Consider the following 22,831-nt stretch of genomic DNA (forward strand, 5'->3'; position numbering starts at 1 on the left):
ATTTTCTTTGTGCAGTTGAGCCAGTTGCAGCCGCTTAAGCTTTCGTTAGCTGTCCAATCCCTCCTTCTTTAGTTCGAATTGGTCTACTTGCATATATATACGAAGCCTACACAGCTGTACTAGAATTCTTCTCAGTACGAGACTCGCTTTTAGAGCTCGTACTTTGTCTATGTGCGACGTGTTGTCTTCCTATTTGCTCTTTCCGTCTTGTTAATTAAATACGTGTTAATTAAAAATTAAACGCACACCAAACATTCGAAAACTCGCTTTTCAAGCATTCATTTTGCCACAGTTAGAATTTTCCTCATCAATTTGGTCACTTCATCCATATTACCTAATAAATATGACGGAAATTATACAAAATAGAGCAGCCCGGTTCATATCACGTACTTACGGTATAAACGCAAGCATTACACAAATTAAACTACACCTTCTATTGCAGCCATCAGATATCCGCCGCAACATCGCTCTTCTGTGCTTATTCCACAAATATCTTTACACTAATAAACGAACCCGGTTACAACTGCAAATACCCCACTCTTTTTCACGCAGAAGACGTAATCAGTTCAGTTTCATGCGCATATACGGTAAAATAAATGTATTTAATTCTCTTGCACTATCTCGTGCCATTCGTCTCTGGAATGATCTCCCTGGTAACATAGCCTCCGTATCTAATCCCGACACGTTCCGCTATCAGTTGCTCATGCTTTTCCCATTTAATACCTTTCACGAGTGCCCAATCTAGTGTACTTGATCGCGCATTTTTGCAATGTTGTATATTATTTTCATAAACAGCATTCCTTTTGCTCTGTTAATAGTAACAAGTGTTCGTGTGCCTTCACATATTGCTTTGTATGCCCTGTGCCTTCAATATTGTGTGACACGGTAATCTTCTTATAGCTCTGTCCCTGACGGAAATTTGTACTTTTTATACCTTTACTTTTTAAAATGCCCCCCTTACTGTATGCCCTGCCTAGGGCCGGTAAGGTTCTCTTGAATAAATAAATAAATAAATAAATAAATAAATAAATAAATAAATCCTAGGGTTTAACGTGCTCAAACCACGATCTGATTATGGGGCATGCCGTAGTGGGACATACGCTCGCGCGCGCGCGCACGCACGCACGCGCACGCACGCACGCGCGCACACACACAAACACACACACACACACACACACACACACACACACTAAAATTTTACGGCTTCAGGCATTACTTATTCATGGACCCGGCGCAAACTAAGTATTCACAAATTTTCAGCGAATAATTAGAAAAAAACAAGAGCTTCAGAAAAGTGGCAAAATTCTGTGCAGGTCATGAAGGGTTGGTGGCCTAAAATCTTAATTGATGAGTCGTTAAATATAGACACAACTGCAAAGGTGGGCTTCAGACCACTTCTGAGACAATTTTTGTAGCAATACGGCAAGCACTGGGGACCCTAAACATTATAGGAAGATGAGCTAATTTGTTGAAGTGGCTATAGGTATTTGGAAATATCACTGGACGCATAGGAAAAAGATATTGGCGCAGCTTTTATTTGACCAAACTAACGCCCGTAGCCCGTACCGGAGACAAAGGTTACGCGCGGAAGACCATGGCACTGAAGCCGGGTATCCAGGTGCAGCAGAGCGGAAAGAATAACAATGGATATAATACAAGGTGGCAGACCTATACTCAAAAACATTGCGGCCTTTATGTATGCAAAGCTTCAAGACTTCAAACGTGCTAAAGCCTCTCCTCGACTATCATTTACAGTCCTCGTCAATAGTATACGGGCTACGTTGCCTGCAACCATGAGCGTGACTACAGGCTGTTTAAGGAAATTCCTGCTGTATGCCTTAAGTCCGAACGCCCGGAAAAACATAAAAAACTTTCGTACTCACAATTCAGAGATCTCAAGTGTCAGGAGCACAAAGGGAACCACATGCTGAGCAATATGGTCTATATTGAAATGCACCGCTTAGCTTAGTTGATGGAAGCTTTCAGAATCCAGGCTTGAAACGAGGGCTGCTGTGCCCATTCAGTTTTGAGTCCACGAGCTTAAATTCATTTAATGCATGCTTTTGAGTATGGCGTAGGGACAATCGTGTCATTGCAATTTTTTTTTTCAGGGAGTGTTTTAAACATGAAGTTTCTAAACACAGTAACTGCTCAAGTTTTCACAAAGGAATTAACGTAGAGCCGTATTTCGTGTCAGGTGCCTTGTGATTATTGCTGTTATAGAGTTCACATTCTTACCTTGAATAGAGCACGAGTAAACGATCACAGTCTGAACACACACGCGCGCGCACGCACACGCACGCTCGCACACGCACGCACGCACGCACAAAATTGGCTCGCGACTGGCCGCTCGAGGCACTTTGCTTGTATTTCCCGCTCGGAAAAAGCTTTATCGGGAGTTTTTCATGTTGCTCTGCAATTTTCTCATTGACACTTTTCATCTAATTATAATATTCGAGAAGATGAATAATTAATTAAAATAATTTACGTAATTATGTAGAATTAAATATCTGAGTATCTCCAAGCGACAGCAACCAACATTACCTCGGTTCTGTCCAGCTACGTGGCATTCGCGTATACTTAAACTCTGGCTAAATTTGCACAGTTTGCAGAGTTTGCAGAGGCTTGACAACGTTGACATGACTCCCTCTCGAATGCTGTCTCTTGAGAAGTTTCAGAAGGTTAGGGAGTCGCCCAGCCAATGATCGACTTTAACTTACATACAATGATGTGTGTGAGATGTTTCCTTTCGTTTATCCTGTTCACGTTGCATTCCATCTGCTCTGCAATACAAGTGAGCAATGTAGAAAAGCTACAGCTTATGGGCCGCTGGTCTTGCGCCAAAAGGCACAAGTTACACAATAGTAATTATTAGATTCTCAGTCATGAACATCTTTCAATACAATAACAAATACAATACTCCACCGATGACTCAGCATAGAAAGGCAATAATACGAAAGGAAGTTCAACATTGGACCTGCAAAATGTGGCGCGTCATGAATTACAGTTAGTGTTTTTTTTTTTTTTTTTGGAGCACGGCATCTAAAGCCCAGGAGGTACAGCAAACGTCTTCTCCGGCAAATACAATCAGAGTGCTCGGTCCTGGTGACTGGTGCTCCCTGGAGTCAAAGCCTAGCGTTACCCAACGTGAGTTCTGTTGCGGGCTATGCTCTGTGTGGTTTCCAGGCGCTCGTAGTTCAATCCGAAAGGAGAACACTTGGCACCGACGTCACGTTGGATCTCGAAGAGCGCCCAGCCTTCCGAGATGTTTGGAATGTACATATCGCACTGAAACAACGTAAAACAAAAGTAAGCGGTGCGTACGTACCTGTATACATGATTGATTGATTGATTGATTGATTGATTGATTGATTGATTGATTGATTGATTGATTGATTGATTGATTGATTGATTGATTGATTGATTGATTGATTGATTGATTGATTGATTGATTGATTGAAAGCACTGTGCAACAGCATTTAAAGTTCCCCTCCCCATTGCGCTGCTGAGAACTGTGCCTGTGGGGCCTAGATAAGGCAATGTCATGAATAGCGACATAGGCCTCATTAATTGACGGCACATTCTTATGCTGCGACTCATTGTACTATTTACGTGCTCCAACGCTTTCTTTTAATGGATCACTGTCTGCCGCATAACTAGGCACTCCTTCTTGGAAGCAACTACGTTTCGTTCCATCACGCCTCGTAATCCTGCAACGTACAAAAGGAAATGATCTAAACTATATAATACTGTCTTGACACTAGACTCACGGTTTCTCTAAACAAACAAAAAATAAATAAATAAGTATATGTGGATCCAGCGCTATTATTGGAATCTATGTGAAGCGAAAACCAACCAGCTCGAGTGGATGACGTAGTTAAATACAAAACCAAATGCGCCGCTTACAATTGTCTTTATTTTGGTCCCATGCGAAGTGCAACCATATCCAGTATATCTTCATGTACCGCACAGGTTACAACTTTATTGCCATGCACTGTTTATGCACTGCACCATTCGCAAGCTTCTTTGGGAAATAATGGTGGAGTATGCACAAAGTACCACACACACACACACACACACACACACTTATATATATATATATATATATATATATATATATATATATATATATATATATATATATATATATATATATATATATATATATATATATATATATATATATATATTATACTTATTATACCGCTTGTGTATAATAGTGACACGTGCCCTGCAGTATTCCGGCAGTCGCCAAGAATGGATACACACTTAGGTATCCTGCTGTGGTTAAAAATGGTGTAGGCCAACAAATAAGCCGTGAACCATTCCACTTTGTGAAGATCGTTGACCAGCGAAGCTGTTTAGCACGCGACCCAAAGATGACACAGCATTTTAAACAAAGGCAGGAGCTCATTTAGCGTAATATTTATATACACTCGCTTGGACGACGGGACCGCCGCCTCGACGAGCCGGAGGAAACTAGAGAGAGAGAGAGAGAAAGCGTGTGACTATAAAGACGAAGAGGCCCTATTTTCTGTAGTCCTTTAGGGAGCACGACTCAGCGCCTTGCGGAAGCTATAGACCTTTGCACTGAGGCTTCCATGGGCGCCGCCATATTTGGACTACCGACGCCGCCTAGCGTCTGCTTGGCGGCGATGCCATACTGTACTGTCGTCGCTCAGCCTCAGCCGGCTCAGCGCTGCTGTTGCTATCAACAAACAGATTAAAAACGTTGGTTGCTATCTACATCTGTTTTTCTCCGTATCTTCGGCCTTCACAGAGTCGTCTTGCCACTTTCGTGCTATTCTCACCAGTGTCGAGAGGCATCGGCTACGCATCGAGACGGAAACTTTCCTGCTAGCACCGGCCGTACGACTGCGCGCGACTGCCGGATGGCGCCGGCAAGCGTCAGCTCGGCGCTGCAGCTGCTTTCACCTATGATTCTCCGTGTATTAAGTCTCCTCAGCGTCGTTTTGGACCTTTAGTGCAAGTATCACCAGTGTTGAGAGGTGCCGCTTTACGCATTAGGGCGAGAACTTTCCTGTTTTGAGCGCCCGTGCATGCTAATCAGTTCGTGCGATGGCGGAATGGCGTCCACTTGAAGATGAACATAAACAGATATTAAACGCGCTTCGCGGCGCGTTTCGAAAAATCAGTCTGACAGTCGTGCATACATTCGTCAGAGGAGGACTGGGAGATGGGGCCGCCTGTGGCACAAGGTTTTCTTTTGCCCTCTGGAAATGAAAGGGGAGCGCTTATTACCGATGTTATGGCCAACACAACGTGTGAGCGTATACCTTCTTCGGCACTTGGATGTCGTGTTTCGTGATACGCCGCCGCCCCTTCACGACCTACTAATAATACGGAAACGACCACTGTCATCACGCTTGCCAAAACTTGACCTTGTTGGCTCATATTTACATATTTATAGCCCATCTAAACATTAGGGGCTGACGATGGAGACACACACAGCGCATCTTACCTTCCTCGCGTATCCGAGCTGTAGCATCGGCTCTGGATTCTAAAATTTCCTCTTCATGTCAATAAAATGAATAGAGCAGACGCGCGACGACTCCGCAGGGACGAATTCCTTATGATTTACAGCGCTAATCCAGTGATGCTTCAGTACCGCATCAGCAGGAAACCGATACAACAGTTACATGTTGCAGCCGCAGTCCTCTTGCAGAACACTGTGCGTGCTGCACTGCACTTTTCTTGCTGCATTGCGCTTCTGGTTGTTAGAACAACCGAACACAGCGCAGTGCTGCCCGGACGTTCGCATATCCTGTGCGGATAAGCTTAAAATCGCGAAAACGTCGTGCAGTCAATGCGGGAACTGCGCGCGTGACAGTCCAGCAAGAGAGGGCAACTATGAGACGCTAGCCACTCTCGATACCGGGGGCCTGATATCCGTTTCCGACTCTCTGGTTCGAGGCTTCCGGTGCAAAGGTCTATGCACGCGTGACGTTTCGACGCGACCGCCACCGCGGGAGAGCGGAAGGAAAAGGGAGTAGATACGTAAGCGCTTGGAACGCCGACAAAGAGAGGGCGGTGCGAACGTAGGCATCGCCGACGCGGGTCTAAGTATAGTATCAGTTCTTATCAGCTTAATATCTCATGCGGCTTCTATTTGGACCCAAGCTATCTCTCCAACGCTGTTCACAGCGCGTTTACAGGAGGCGTTCAGTGACCTGGATTGGGAAGAATTGGGGATAATAGTTAGTGGAGAATACCTTAGTAACTTGCGATACGCTGATGATATTGCCTTGCTTAGTAACTCGGGGGACCAATTGCAATGCATGCTCACTGACCTGGACAGGTAAAGCAGAAGGGTGGATCTAAAATTAATCTGCAGAAAACTAAAGTAATGTTTAACAGCCTCGGAAGAGAACAGCAGTTTACGATAGGGAGCGAGGCACTGGAAGTGGTAAGGGAATACATTTACTTAGGGCAGGCAGTGACCGCGGATTCGGATCATGAGAGTGAAATAATCAGCAGAATACGAATGGGCTGGGGTGCGTTTGGCAGGCATTCTCAGATCATGAACAGCAGCTTGCCATTATCCCTCAAGAGAAAGGTGTATACTGTGTCTTACCAGTACTCACCTACGGGGCAGAAACCTGAAGGCTAACGAAAAGGGTTCTACTTAAATTGAGGACAACGCAACAAGCCATGGAAAGAAGAATGGTGAGTGTAACGTTAATGCATAAGAAGAGAGCACATTGGGTGAGGGAACAAACGCGAGTTAATGACATCTTAGTTGAAATCAAGAACAAGAAATGGGGGTGGGGGGGGGGCATGGTCAGGACATGTAATGCGGAGGGAAGATAACCCGCGGCTATTAAGGGTCACGGACTGGATTCCAAGAGAATGGAAGCGTAGCAGGGGGCGGCAGAAAATTACGTGGACGGATGAGATTAAGTTTGCCGGGACAAAATGACCACAATTAGCACATGACCGGGGTAGTTGGACAAGTATGGGAGAGGCCTTTGCCCTGCAGTGGGCGTAGCCAGGCTGATTATTATTATTATTATTATTATTATTATTATTATTATTATTATTATTATTATTATTATTATTATTATTATTATTATTATTATTAAGTTGACGGAGCACTTGAAACCTGCTTAAGCGCTATCTCCGCGATCGGTCTATGGTTTTTGTACACGCAGAAAAAAAATGCACGGAACCCTAGCCATAAACATCTTCGCTGTAATATAAGAAATAGATTTAGGAACCCTTTAAAAGATCATGCGCTATAGCCTGCAGGGGCCTGGGCCCTTTGGACATGCCTATAGGCCACCGTTACATACGCACCGGCTTTATGCGTTGATGTTGTGTTTGATTTCGCAGAAGAAAAAAAAATATATTATACGCTCACTGGCGCCACTTCGTCAGTCAACGTACAGTTGTAATGAAGGCCAGTTTCCTGGAGCTTGAATCCGGCGCGCATGCTGACCGACCGACCGAGCGACGAACGGACGCAAAGCCGTGGTGACGTATAGGCAAAAAAAAAAAAACTTCGCTTTGATAAGGTTCTCGAGAGAGAGACGCTCACCTTCTCAGCTATGCTCCGGCTGGACTCGTAGGTTACGTAGTACTGGCGGTCGTCATCGTTGTAGCTGACGTACTCGTACTTGCCGTCCGAGTCGTAGCGGCGTTTGCCGCTGAGCACGCTGTCGTTGCACGTGAAGTCGTAGTCCTCCATGTAAGACCAGTCGCAGGGCTTGTTGGCGCCCGACGGCTGTTCGCCTCCCGCGGCTCCCGCGTATATCATGACGCCCAGCGTCGAGGAGAACACGATGCGGAATTTGTGGTCCGCTTCCCGCAGCAAGGACACGGTCGCCTCGGCAATTCTCTGCAGGGAGCCATTATCAGTGGACAGCGATTATCGTAGTCGTCCATAGTCATTCTCACTATAACTAACAACTACAACGACAGTCTATTTAACTCCACTGCAGGGCGAAATCATCTAGAACCAATATTGCGGTACCCATACGCCACGTCAACAGACTGCATCCCATGCGTTAAATTTTTCTAACGTCATCTATCCACTTAAAAAAACTGACCCACACTATCGAATTTGCAGCGAGTTTACTAGACGTCCCTCGCACATACGAGAAAGGCATTTAGCAAGGTTTGCAAACAAATAATCTTATTTGGTACTAAAGTTGCTCTCGAAACACTGGACCAGGCGTCATCAACTTTATCGGGACATTCTGACACAAAGATCGCTCACGTCTTGCAGCAATAAAGCTATGTACGATGACGTAGCTCGTAAAAATATTAAAGAATCAACCGCGGTGGGTTATCCAGTGATGCGTTTGGCATGCTTTGGGAAGTCATTGCTTTACGATCACGTCTTACCCGTACGCGGGAGCGAAGAGGTACTTCGAGCGCCACTTCCTCAAAGACCTGTTCGAAACTCCGCTCAGCGTCGGCGACCTCTGCGCACCGTCTCAACGGCAGCGTCGAAAAGCGCTAGCTGTCACAGGGAGGAATGCGAGAACGCTCTCCTATACCACATGGTACCAGCGGTACCGCCTATTCCACCGTACGGTGGTACAGTCGTACGGTAGCACCGCGCGGTTTCTACCGCTGTGCGAGACTGCACGTCTTTTCGATCGGCTCAAGAAAACGGTCAGACAGTGAGAAAAAATATCGTTGTTAATACCCAAAGAAAGGTGAACGCATTAAGCGAACAAACGAAAGCGCTCCGCGTGGCAACCGCATATCAGTCAGACGAATGGAGCCAGATGCTGTGTAATGACCTCATGAGGCACCCACCTTCCATGGGTACAGAAACCCGAAACGGTTTCGTAGAAACTAGTATTATCTAAGTAAATTATTTAAGACCACCATCGCTGCGGGGATATGATATGGGGACGCCATCTCACTGTCATGTCAGTTTCGTTCAGTCTTGACGACTCCCCTACTCTCCATGAGCTGTTTTGTTAAGCTCCTGCTAACACGCCAGAACGCGCTTGCGATATCAGATAACGCGTAACTGTTGAACGTCTTTGTTGTTTCCAAAAAGAGAAGCCAGCCATATAGTTTGTAGGCACGCTCATATTAGATGTTTCTGGCATGTTCTGATATCTATGTTATCTTTTGTGAGCGCGTCTAGAAGGTTCAGTGGCGCAGTGTATAAAAGCGGCCAGACGCAAGTGCTACTGTTCTAGTCGACGGCAGCTCGTTTCTGTCGCCACGACCTAGTTCCGTGTGCTCTGCTTCAGTTTAATAACATTTGGCGTCCTTGAGGCTTATTTTGACCCCAAACAACAATCGTCACCTATCTTGTCCACGTGCGCTTTATTTATTCAACACAGCGCCTTCGGTACGTTCAGGTCACAAACGCGTATGAGCGTATCTGCGCGAGATAGCGTTTCCGACATGAAATCCTCGGGCGCGCAGCGCTAAAGAGAAAATGTGCACGCAAAATAGAGGATGTATTGTGTGGAGACAAAGCAGTCCCCAGAGTACGCAAAAAAAATTTTTTTTGTTCGTTTGAGGGCACGATTTCACCCAATAAACTGATCCCACTCTGTACTTGCACTCATTTAACCCACCAGTCGACCGTCTTATATCTATGCCACAATATCATCTATTTTTATTGCCTCACTAGTCTCTCAAAGTTGTGCTTCTTGTTATACTTTTCGTAGCCTTGTTGCCCTGACCTTAACTTTCTTTACTCTTACCCTTTTATCTTCAAAGTGTAGGTTAGAAGAGGCACAGTGAAGCGGTACGTAATGCGCCTTCCAGTTTGTGCGCGCAGAACATCTGCGGGTCAGCCATGCCACGCCAAGTGTCCTAGACATGTCGCTCGACCATCTCAGAATTCTTTTTTTTTTTTTTGCAAGACAACATGGTTATTTGCTACATTGTTCACGGTTACTTGTCGTCATAGTTCTGCGCAACAAGATTGTCACATGACGTGCTCGCAAAGATCTCTGCACCGACGTGACTCACGAAGCTCGGAAGGGTGTCGACAGAAGCCATCACGCATATTGGTCGAGAGATGCAGGTGGCAGGTGAGGCATGCAGCTCGGACATGTGGGTCTGCAGAATGATCGTGTTCAGGTTGCTGAAAGGAAATGGTTAAATGTCAGAGACGGGATGGGCGCGGCATTGCGCCAATTCACCTCAAGAAGACCATTGACTCGGCTTTTCTTTTACGCGCCGGCGTTCTTAAAGAGAATTTTCTGTGCACTTAACGTCCAATCCTTATATCCGCTCTGGTAAAACTTCCGGACCTTGTTTATTGCCAAAATCTACAGGTACGCGTCAAGTCGTGCGCAGTCTCTGATTAATACCGAAGGGAAGGACCACATTTAACTAAAAAAGGAAATGACGTAATGTCTCGACATTTATGCGAAAAATGTAAGAAAAGAAAGACAGGTTACACAAGACATCTTTCAAAGGAAAGGTTACGTATTCCCATATCCACATTTCACGTGTTTACATACCAGGTAGTTTTACTACATTAAACATTTTTCAAAATATAATTTAACCCATGCGGGGGAGCTTTCTTCACTACTCATCCCTTCGGAGCGGCGAGCACTAGACTGGCGAGTAGCCGTCGCAATCTGTCGCTGATTAACTAAAACGGGTTATTGGCTTCTACTGGGTAATACTGCTGAAGTGAAATGAACTACCGTCAAGAAGATCAGACAACCCCTCTTTTTCCGTCGGTCAGTTTTTTCTATTGAGAGTCCTTTAAATCACGCGCTTTTGGCCTCACGAAATGTCGGATCTCGATTCCCGACGCGAACTTAGCTCGCCCACCGAGAGATGGCACAACGTCGGCGTTGCAATGCCGAGCCTTTCCGGGCGCAGCCAAGCATGCCGCTCGCTTAGCGCAGCGATTCTGTTATTCCGGACGAAACGAGCAATTATTGCATGATTGCATGACACGTGCTTTGTGGAGAAGGCAACGGCCTCCTAAGTAATGACAGTTATGCATTGTCTGCCCTGATGTGCATTGGCCTTCACTTCGACAAACATTGCATAATAACTGACAATCGATGTGGTTTTCAAAAGCACAAGTCGATGAAACAGGCTCTGGAAGATATCAAAAATAAAATAACCAAAGAATATGGAGTACAGGGAATACACGCTTGGTTTGTTTATTAGACCTAAGGAAAGCACTTGATCCTGTACAGTTAAATTTAACAATAAACGAATTATCCGGATATATAATGTTCTAGGCATCGCTCTGGAGCTTGTCAGAAGCTACTTGAATGATCGCTATCAACTTGTAAATACTAATGATGCACTTTAAGTAGAAAAAAAACAAATCAAGGCGTTCCTTATGGCATCATATTCGAACCAGTATTATTTATCGCCTCTCTAGATGATGTCGTTGCTATCACTGGTACCACTGAAGCCTGGTACCACTGAAGCCACGCAGAAATCACAAATATCTTTTTCCTATCATAATCTAGCGCCACTTGAAATCAAGGCCAATGCAAATCTTGTTCATCTCTTTAGATGGATCAAAAAAACTTAACGTGACTTTGAATGCCTTTAAAACAACACACATTATATTTAGACCCACGATCAAACCACTATACAGTAAAATTTGAAGTAAGGATCCGTAAACATGCTCACGAAAAAAAATTATTGGGTTATAGTTTCATAATAAACTCAGTTGGACTACGCACATAACATACCTCACCTCAGACTTAGCGCACACCACTGCTTGTTTTTCTTTTTCTTTTTTTTTAATAGGATAACCGAACTTATTCATCTGTGGCTAAAACGAACCCTATATTATTCCCCTTTCTAATCCACATTTACGTACGGGTTATTCATATGGGGTACCATTGCACAAAGAAACTACAACAACCTTGTCATTCTACGAAACAAGATGTGTACTCTTAAACATTATTACAGTAAAATGCGTGACTTAACAATTAATAGCTGCTCTATTTACAGAACATGGTATATTACGGGCAGACCAGTAGTATCACTTGATACTTTTGCAATAAATACACCAATACAGACGTTACTGAAAAAAGGGACAAAACAAATTCTGGAAACTGTCCCTAAATCACGTACGCCAATGAATATGAGCTGATCACGATAGACAGCAAACGACTTACCAAATAGCTCATATACTAAACAAGATCGAACAGAAATTAAACGTCAGTTACAGTTCAAAGACTTTCAAAAATCCTATTAAAATGTAATAATCCCTAAGAGATTATTAAATAATTGTAGTTTAGTTGTTTAGCCTTACTTTTGAAATATTGGTGCGCGTAAATATATGTGTCTATATGTATATGTGTTATGGAGTGTTTGTGAATGTGTGACTATGTCTGTATAAACAAATACGTTTGTTTGTAATGTGTATTTACATATATTAATTGTCTTTTATATCGCCCAACATGTATTTTATAAAGTAAACTGCGTAATAGTAACTGTTAATTCCGCTTAGATCGAATATACGATATTAGATTTTTATAACGCACGGATAAGACGTAAATGACGTTATCTTGTGTGTTTCGTTTATGAAAAAGAAAACACGTTTTTTTTTTAATGCAATTTGCACTTGCAAATTTTTAAGGATCAGAGGCTCTTGTCAGGCATTTTCAGCCCAGCCGCTTCCTCTCTAGCAGTCTCTATATCGACAGTTTCATAATGAATACAGTCTGATATGAATAAATATGAATATAACATGATTCAAAGCTGTATTTTTCTGCCCCATGCGTACCGACATCGCGCAAGCCTTGTTCAGCGCACAGCGTTTCTAGCCACCGTTTGTAAATTACGCCGTTCATATTTTTCAAACACATCCGCATACTATCTCGCTCTAACTTGAGATGACTGGTTAGGTTGTCAAATCCTTTGCCAAATATGCACAAACTCTCGCTAAACATAATGGAACTCAATTCTTCAGGAATAAATATCATCAGTTCCAGAAGATCTTGATTGTTACCTCCACCTTTTATCCATCTTCCAAACTCTTATGCGGAGAAACATCGATCTTGACGCAGAATAGGAAAGCGAGAACTAACATACTTAGTTGTCTTTCCGCATTCGCCAGTGCCATTGGGACGTTTCTATTATTGAACCGCAACTACAGACGCCTAGTTTTTATATAGAGCGCCATGAATTCGTATATCACATATCCCAATCTCATCGCGAGGGATGTTCCTTCTTCATTTTGTCCCGTTCGCGCTTCATTCCGTCATGACGACGTCGGCACGGCGTTCAAAACAAAGGAACCATTCGTTCTTGCGTATGCCAATTTTAGGCTAAAAAGCCAGGCCTGTGGCGTGATTCTGTTCGAGTGACTAGACATACTGCATGGCCACAACAGCCAGATGTTGACGCCATGATATGCCCAGCAATTGCACCACTTCCCTGCCATTTCAATAATACACGCCTCATCAGCGGATAGTAAAAACGAACTCGGCTATAGGCGCTTGCACTTACAGCGCCGGCAGAAACACTCTTCAGGGGCTTATAATTCGTAAGTACCTTATTACAGCGGTTTCCTCGAAGTCATATACTATTAAACGTCAACTTAACGAACTTCATGGGTCCCGAGGATTATATCGCTAAATTGAAAACTTTGTTAAGTGGAAAACAATTTAAAGACTGATGCAAATACCATTGTTTATTGACGAGTAGAAGAAGAAAAGCTTCAATTTTGCACGTCTACGCACTTATCATAGACTGCGAGTCCATTGAACTCGTCAGGTGTTCCTTCATGGGACAGGCAAAGCACTCTAACAGGTCAACGGCGCTCGTCAGCTAAAACAAAAACCCAGCATACGCATATTGTGCCCATATTTCTCTAAAATACATAGGTAAATCGAGCTAGACGTTAGCATCGCTTTGTTGCTTCGAGTTTTTCCATGCATAATGCGCTAGCGTGTTGGAAAACTAGATCTTCGTTAAATCGAAAATTTCGTAAAATTGTGTCACAGTCTAAATGTATGCTACTCGCGAAAAGTTCATATTACATTTGGCGTCCCACTCTCAGGCAGTGCTCACGTAATGAAACGGGACAGTCGGAGTGTTTGGCCGCCAGCACATGCAGCGCAGCCCGTGGCTGCCCCTGAAGGAAGGTGTTGCATTGTGGTAAACCACGTGGGCGAGAAGGTGCCTTGATCAGGCTTTGTGAAACATAGTTCCAGCGCACAATTGAACAAGGACGAGGAGAGAAAGACAACACGAACGCCGGACTTCAACTGAGTTTTATTCCGGTTGAAGTCCGGCGTTCGTGTTGTCTTTCTCTCCTCGTCCTTGTTCAATTGTGCGCTGGAACTATGTTTCACAATGCTAATCATAACCAACTAGCCCAGCTGTCCATACTTAGTGATCAGGCTTACTGTTTCAGGTTACCAGCGAGCAGGTCTGTGGTGAACCACAGACGCTATCGTCACGACTGTTACGACTGTCCAATTGTCGCGTTTCCTTCTGTGGACACATACCTCCTCCTTCCATGCTGCACTTTGACCCCTTGAGTAGTCCCGCAACTTTCGACGCGGCCGTATATATTGGGGACCCACTACCGGTGAAACCGTGGTTACGTGCAGCTGTACTTGGCGTCTCTGCGTGGAGCACGTATTTAACCGCACGGCGAACTAGTCCTGGAGGCGTACCTCAGGGATAGTTCGCCGTGCGGCTAAATTCGCCGTGCGGCTAAAGTTGGACACGGCCGGAAACCCGGCGTATGACGCTCGGGAACGTAATTTTGCTTGCTAAAAACTCAGGTTCCTATCGCGTTACGCGGAATTTGAAGAGCTCTTTGGACCTCCGGCATCAGTAGAGGTTGCTGTGAAACGAGAACTGCAGCGAAATAATGGGTGCAAAGAAATTTTCTGGCCTTTGGGGACCCAGCGACCAAGCGTGAAGGTATTATATCGCTCTTGAATTTCGGACAGGGCATAGCTCCACGGGGAAGAAAAGTTTCAAACGGAAAGACGGAACAGCCATGTGAACTTACTCATGCATTGACACCACTTCGGATGCGAACTCCATAGCCGCGTTCTGGGTGTACAGCCAGACGCCAAGAAAGGTCGTGTGCACCAAGTCGGATTGCCACGAAAGGGCTTTTGTAAAAGCCTGCATAGAAGACGTTGCCACTACTTCAGACATCACTACTTCAACTGGCTGTACAGTACTGTCCACTGGTAAAGGAAACAACATGCATACATAAAGTATGCATATACATGCAACTATGCATAAAGTAGATATAGGCTTGAAGTGATGAACAATAAACGAACAAAATACGTCTCCGAAGACAATGTTTCGCACATTGTTTTCGTCGGGAGCCTGACGATCACAAGTCCGCTTGTCGAAACGTTAGCTTAGCAGAGATATATTATTCGACAATTATGGATAAAATAAGGCAGTGAAGTTCTACAGAGCACTTTCCGTTGCTTTGACATTGTCTTGTCAGTGTCACTGAACTATATGCTTGAGTATTTAGTGCATTCTCAGAGCATATTATGTGTAAAAGCAGGACTTCTACATCATCGGTAATAACAGGACGCGAACCTGCGCGAACCATGACTCCGTTTCCCACAATGTATGTTGAGTTGCCTATGGATGGCTCGAAATGTCAAAGTACGGGTCCGTCTGTTTCTTTGCATGTGCAGGCGAGGTGTGCTCAGGACTCTGTGAAATCCTTTTTTCTTTCCGGCAAACGCTCACCTTGAACATGGGTGTCAGGGTGTTGGTGTTCGGGCTGCTGTGGCGGGCGAAGTTGAGCACGCCCATTGCCCTCACGCGCGCCGTCTGCGCAAGGTCCGACAATTGGGTGCCCATGGCCGGGATTCTGGTTGTTGCGTCGGAGTGACTCAACGAGAAGCTCACGCCAGGAGCCACGTTCATTTGGGCAGCGAAACCCTGCGGGAACACGGTTGCTCGTCAGGTCGCCTCATTCAGCAGGTCTGTATCGGATCTGATACAATTATTTTCACCTCCACTTTATTTGCTTAAAGGTTCCATACATGGGAATGACACAAAAATAATTGGTTGATCCTTCTTTCTGAGAAATTGGTCATAAAACGAAAGTGAAGCGTGTATTCCAAGAAGCGGAGACAGCTTCGATGCGCATTCATAAAGGCGAGTTCATACATGTGCACCGGTCTCTTATTAATTACAGTTTCGCTCGAGGGACGAAGCAATGGCTGATAGCAAGCACGCGAGGACTGTGCTGTTGCGCAGCCTAAACACCACCTTGGAGGCTACCAGGCGCCACAGGTATATCTGACGCCACGGTGGGTGCGTGTGTGACGAAACTGCGTCTTTACTATTCCGGCGGCATTCCCGCGCATGTTCAAAGTTGAGCAAGCGCGGCGCCGAGCAGTGACGGTTTGTTACCTACCGAGAACGCCGTCGCCCGTAAACGCCGCAAAAGGGAAGGTTTATTTTAGACATAACTTGTAGAAAAAAACGAAAAAAACAACGTATATGTTCCACCAACAAAACCAACTACCATTAAGTTACTGGGCTATAAAACTACGTTCCTACAAGCTCACAAAATCTACAAAGACGCTAGAAACCAGAGTATATTGGTTTACACACTGAAGATGGTCACATATACGCAGGGGGTATTGGTTAGTGGTGTGGACGTTGTACACAAAACATTTTCTACACATCGAACGCCAGCTAGTTTTAACTGCAAATATTCAATCAGGACTTGGCGTTATACGTAGACGGCGACTGAATTTTACAGCAGAGTTTGACAGATTTCAGTGCTTAGAAGACACATCCAAGCGCTGCCATTTTACTACTAATGTAGGTGACCTAGAGCAGGGCATATCTTCGACAAACTAGCTCAGTGGTAAAATAAATGATACCTAAATGTCCTCATTGTAACAAATACACGTCATCGAGAGCGCTATTCCTTTAATTAAGCAAGGATTTTTAACCTTGCTATACCTATAGTTTCCTAATCATTAGGTAAGCACAAAACGGCAAAGTATCGCCGTCTCGCTAATTGGCACGATGATAATCGCATGACTTACGTATTTTCGATGAAGTACAGCATAAGACATGTTTGAAAAGAAGTAGGAAATGTAACTGCGCCAATGAAAGCTGATAGACTGGTGATACCTGCGATACTGTACGGACAGTCTTGCAGCAGTTACATAACGGATAGCGGAGTGACCTCAGCAGGAGATGCCGCGGACGAGCGTAGTTCTCCCCACCTCACGGCACCCTGGCCTCCCCTCGGAAGCGCACAGGAGATCGCCCATGCAGCTGCGCATGTCGTGACCGCCGGCAACTCAGCGCATGTACAGGCCGTCTCCCCTTATTTCCTCCTCCGCTTTCCGCCTCATGGTACCGTTGCAACCTCCTCCTGCGCTTTCTTCCTCCTCTCTTTGGTATGGCCTTTCTTTCATCTACCACTGCGCTCCGCGTTCGCTTTCATTATTCGCGGAATTCGTTCGCTCGGTTACGCCGACGCCGCCAACGCAGGCCGCGGGAACGGGCTATTAGGAGCTTCGCACTAAAATATATATGGCGAGGGAAAGGGACAGGGCAGGTCGAAGGTGTTCACACACCAACATGGACGGACTCTGACATGCTCTTATTGACTCTGGCATGCTCTCTGACGCACACGATGTTCGCGGGTGCGTCACTGAATATTCAAAAGAAGGGTTCACTGAATTGTATTGCAAAACTGGAGTGGAGTGTAAAAAAAACTTTATTACACAAGTTTATGGCACGCTGGAATATGAAGCGGGATCGGGGGCTTATGAGCAAATAGGTATAAGGTGGGTGAGAATGAGCGGTCTTTTATCACGGGTGCTGGTCGCGATGCACTGGGCCTTTCTCTGCATTAGCCGAGCAGCGCCTCCTACAGAAGCCATGAAAAGCACTTATTGTGATTTAGAAACAATGTAAGGACAGAAAAAGTCGAAGGTATGGTTAGCCTCTATGTATATCTGCTGAGTCAGTCCTTAGGCCCAAAGAGTGAACATGATGTTCGGTTTCTCTTGAGCTTCAAGGCTGACACAGACGTATTCAATGATTAGCTTATCTATACGATAAAATTGTCATATCACCTGCTACAAAACTACACGTTTGATTTCACTTTCTTCAGGAATGACGGTTAGCCGGAGCGCTGAAGGTAAGGTGCTCCCTGTCCCCGAGTCCTGTTTCTGCACTTCTCTTAAGTTCGCGCACTGCAGAAGCACAGCTGTTAAAGAGCCAGTCATAAATTTACTGACACATAGAGTGGTCGATTGGTTATGTAGTGGATATAATGAGACATAAACAAAATGTTTTACTGATAAGTATCTTCAGACTACTGGATTGGCTCAAGCCGGCTAGGTGACTATTTATTACTGCTCCGCTTCGAAGGGCAAGTAAAAAAATAGCGTTGTCTTCATCCGACGTGCACCTACTCCATATCGGAATTGCGTAACCCTTTCATATTTCGTGAGAGCTCCCGTATGTGGCCATGTCAGGTCCCCTCAAGCTTCTTTGCTGGTCTCCGCGAACGTGCTGGGAAAAAAAATTCAACACAATCGCGCTCGCTCACCTTCTGAAAGGCCTCCCATGTGCTGCGCCTGTACCGAGGCTGGAACCTGTCGTTGACTATCGTGAGGTCTGGGTAAATCGTGTAGTCGCACCAGCCTGCCGTGATGGGAGCCACAGCCACGAAGCTCTGGCCAAGCACGCAGAACATCAGGCCTTTGCGGTACGTTGCAGCCGTGATCGTAGCTGCGAAGTGAGCACGGAGATAAGTTGGCTGTCCAAGGGAAACACTAAATTATCTTCTCTAATTCTAAGTGTAAGGCAGCGCAATTGTAGACACTTGTGCGAACACCTACAAATGATAACGTACGTCTGTTCAGCGTCCTTACATGCATCTACCGGTATGCTGCTTCTACAAAAACAATGGTAAAAAAAGCAAACCACCGCACCGATGACCTCTCAGCAGGTTCTCTTCACCAGAGCTTCGACGGATTGTGCTAGTTGATTAATTCCCAGAGTTCTTGCGTAATAACACGAATACCGCGCACTAGACAAAGTAACACTTCGACTACTACTTTGTCCTTTGTCCTACTTCTGCGTTGTTACAAGAGCACAGAGTGACGGAGAAACCGTAAATAGAACAGGATATTAAAAGGCACCCTTATTTATTGTTGGTCACGTTATTGCAAATGTCAGTGCTATTTTGATAACAAAATTTTAATTTCACTCTTAATTGTATCGTTCTATTTGAAAAAAAAAGTGGGACAAATGCCCCCATTTTCAGCCGCGATGATCTTTTAACAAGGAGCTCTATGTCAATAATTGCAAAATGCCGTTACAGAACATATTTAGCCAGAGCCGGCCAGCCATATTTCTCTGTTTCTTCACACTGGAGTTCACTCCAAACATATTTATGTGTATCGGTTTATCTCACCAAGCAGAGCGACCTTGCGCCCTGCTTGGTATACAAAAGTAACATGAGCGCCAGACCACCGCGATGTATCGAGTGAATGCGCTGAAAAGAAAAATAGCATAGCGTTGCAGCTCTTTGCACGACCCGGAAACGTTGACAACTCGCCTTTGCTAATGGTCCAGTTTGCGTCGCCAGAGGGAGTGCTGATATTGACACCCTCGACCTCATGGCCAGGTTCCGTGCTGCCTTGAGTGGTGTTGCGATCCTTAAGGCCTACATGTGCAATGAGAAACGACCCAGGTCAATTCGGTCAGCACCGAATCGGTATTCAAATGGCAAATCTATGTAGTATGTATCTACGCATGTCCGCGCGTGAACTCTCTGGTGCCAACTTGGGTCGCTGGGTAGTCCGTAGTCAAATGGGTAGAGCACCAGGCGGCTGTGTTAAAGGAACCGGGTTCGAAACCAAGCCGTTGATCAACTTGGGTAACGGGGTACTGGATATGTTCCGCCTTTCATAATAATCATTATAGAAAATATATCACCAACAATTACGCACTAACCATTAGACTGATAGCTAACAGCATTTATGTCGTCATTCATATGTAGAGGATGGATGCACCACCATTTTTTTTTATAGTCCAGAGGAAATCCAACCCCTACACTGCAGCAAATGGAAGCTGCTGAAAGAATTTGTCCAGCACTTCCACTGGCGTTGAATAGATGTTCCATGAACGTTATACGCTTGTTAGATACCGGCACTTCCTGTGCGAGATGCTTCCAATATGTCTCAAATGACTGCATGATGAGCATATTGGTACTCGATCGATAAGTAAAGAATGTGTGGGAAGCACACCTACCTTCAAAGATGCCACGAGCATCGCCTAAAAATGAGAAAGAAATGCGATATAATGACAGCTTGTGGGGCGACATGGGTTTGTTAGTTGTTTATGATGGTCTCTAGGTAAATCTCACGCAGAAATAGGGACCAATTAAGACACATGAAGCTATGTGCATCGGTTCATGTCTTTGTGTGCTTACTCCTGCATTAGTTATATCTATAGACCATCACGCGATATAGAGATGTCGCCCCAATAATGTAGAACAGCATCGCACCACCTTTGACGAATACTGCCAAAATAATATATCGAGTTACAGTGGTGACCCGATAATTATGAATCCATAATTTGTCATGCATATTAAGGAACTGTTTGTGTCGCAAAAAAGATATCACGCAGTGCTTATTGATAACTAATCTCGGGCGTTCCTGTCATTGTTTCATTGTTGCAACGCAACGAACGAGCAGGGACACGAGTGAAGCTCATGCATCCATGTGTTTACTTGTAATGTTTTGCTTCTGCTCTCCCTTTGAGAGGTTTACGATTGCCATGCTTTCCCTTCCGTGCAAATCGCGCTCGCACTTTATTTCGCTTCTTAGCGAACATTATTGTTCCTTATCGAAAAAGAAGCTTCTCATTATCAGGTGCACGTGGTGCGTGCCACGCTCCTTGACCGGCTAGTTGTACAACGTTATCAATACTGCGCTGACATCAATGCTGCATATTGTGAGCTGGATACTAAGACCAGATTATCGCCGACCACGAGTTCCTGCACTTGTTTTGGCAAGCCCAAAATCGCCCTGAAAGAGTCCAGTTTGGTGCCTTCTATGTGACTACCGCTGCCCGTCGCTGATACACGACAGTATTCGCTATTGCACGAGTTTCGACGATTGAATTCGCTCCAGCTCTGCGGCGAAGGTTAGTGCGCACCTGTGCTGAAGGCCAGGTAGACACCGATGCAGACAATCACGATCAGGGACGCGAACGCGCCCACCAGCGCCGTCGGCATGACCGGGACATTGCTGCGGAATAACGAGGTCACGGATGCCGCTAATGGCGCTGGCACACAGTTGAAATGTTGTCGGACAATTTCCCGTCGACTGAAATGACCGACTGATGAGAAATTTACGCGCATCCGCACGTTACAAGCGACCGTTCGCATCCCGGAAAATTCCAATGGGCCGTATTGTGCCTTCTTCGCCACCCAATTAAAACTGAATCATTTTCTATTTGTGAAAAAAATATTAACATATTGGTATTATAGTCCTCATGCACTACAATCACATATGTTGTTTGGGAAGAGGATTAAACTTTACTTTCTGTTTAGTTCGTGCCCTGACCTTTGCCCCTTAATCAAGGGAGGTCAACCTGTGCCACGAGTACCTCGGGTGGAAAAGCTTTGTACAAACTGTAAGCTTCCACGGTGGAACCTCACGAGTGCAAAGCAGTGGAAGCTTTGTCGAATGATGAACATGGCGTTTAGTGGGCAGCTGTCCTTACAAATCCAGGTTGCTCTTCGCCGAACACTCAGTGGTTCAGACGACGGGTACAAGCCGCCCCTCTGCCTGGCGCGTGTCTCGTCATAAATGAGCGCTTGGGGAAGGCTTGGGCGCTTCCGTTCGGCGAGGGAAAAGGCAACACGACCACATTTACGTTTGTAAAAATAAATCTACTTTTTTACCAAAATGAGAAAGAGGCGTTTTCGGTGTTAAGTGACTAAAAGTTGGCTTTGAGTGCCGAATGTTTCGTAATACCACATCTTCATTGCATAGCATATTGCAATGCAGCGAAGAGGCACTGTAGAGGAATAAACATGGAGCACCACGTGATTTGAAATTTGAAGATGCCCCCCCCCCCCTGCTTATTGATATCGGTCTCAGAGACCAATATCTCGCACTTAATAATAAGAAATTCAGTTATAAATGTTCTACACAGCACACGCCAGCAATCAGACTCGCTCATTTTCATAACAACTTTTTGTTTCTCTCTTGCTTATATTTTCGGATGTCAGTAACGCTCTGTCATGCTATCAGATACAAAGCCGGGCACGTAGTCCCGCGAAGCAATTCACTTTACAGGTCGCGATCATATGCTATCTTTTATGCTCGAGAATATTTTCTTTCTTAGCGCACACTTTTTTTCTCTCTGCCGACACATTTTTAACACAACATGCATATTTTGTTTTATATTGCAGTATGTCACGTACTGCATTTTTTTGTTCGCAAAATTGAAATTAGATCCCAGTTCTTCTGAATCAACCGGAAAGCGGAACCCGGCGCTGCAAAAGAAAGCGCCTTTTTACGTCGTTCTTTTCTTGTGTACCATGTCATGTCCGCGATTTCGAAGTTAAGGAGGAGGTAAGACAGTAATGAAAGTTCCTTCAAGAATGAGCAGGCGCACCGTTCTACATTAGGTAGCGATAAAAAAAAAACTAGTAAACTGAGATGACCGACTAAAAGTAAATGCGTTGAAAAAATAACTGCGCGACATGCTATCGTGGCGCTGTCAGCAAGGTCTTCTACTCGGAAAGAAACGCTTTAGTCGCGCTTCTAACTTTTACACAACTCTGCGCTCGCAATCTGATGGCGGGATGAGATAGGCGACGTTGTATTTTGATGAACTTACATTTTCC

At 45.0% G+C, this 22,831-nt stretch overlaps 1 protein-coding gene across 1 annotated transcript; it reads right to left on the reverse strand.

The window, feature by feature from the left end:
* Positions 1–2,518: 2,518 nt before the first annotated feature.
* Positions 2,519–21,208, reverse strand: LOC142583525 (uncharacterized). The gene is made up of 8 exons (XM_075694013.1): positions 21,130–21,208; positions 19,526–19,633; positions 18,512–18,693; positions 15,670–15,864; positions 14,960–15,078; positions 9,970–10,084; positions 7,559–7,858; positions 2,519–3,288 (listed from the first exon to the last, which is right to left on the reverse strand). The coding sequence occupies exons 1-8, from the start codon at positions 21,206–21,208 to the stop codon at positions 3,139–3,141; spliced, it is 1,248 nt and encodes a 415-aa protein (XP_075550128.1). The 3' UTR covers positions 2,519–3,138.
* Between the last annotated feature and the right edge of the window lie 1,623 nt (positions 21,209–22,831).

This window comes from Dermacentor variabilis, chromosome 5, assembly GCF_050947875.1.
Source record: "Dermacentor variabilis isolate Ectoservices chromosome 5, ASM5094787v1, whole genome shotgun sequence".
NCBI classification, from domain to species: Eukaryota; Metazoa; Arthropoda; class Arachnida; order Ixodida; family Ixodidae; genus Dermacentor; species Dermacentor variabilis.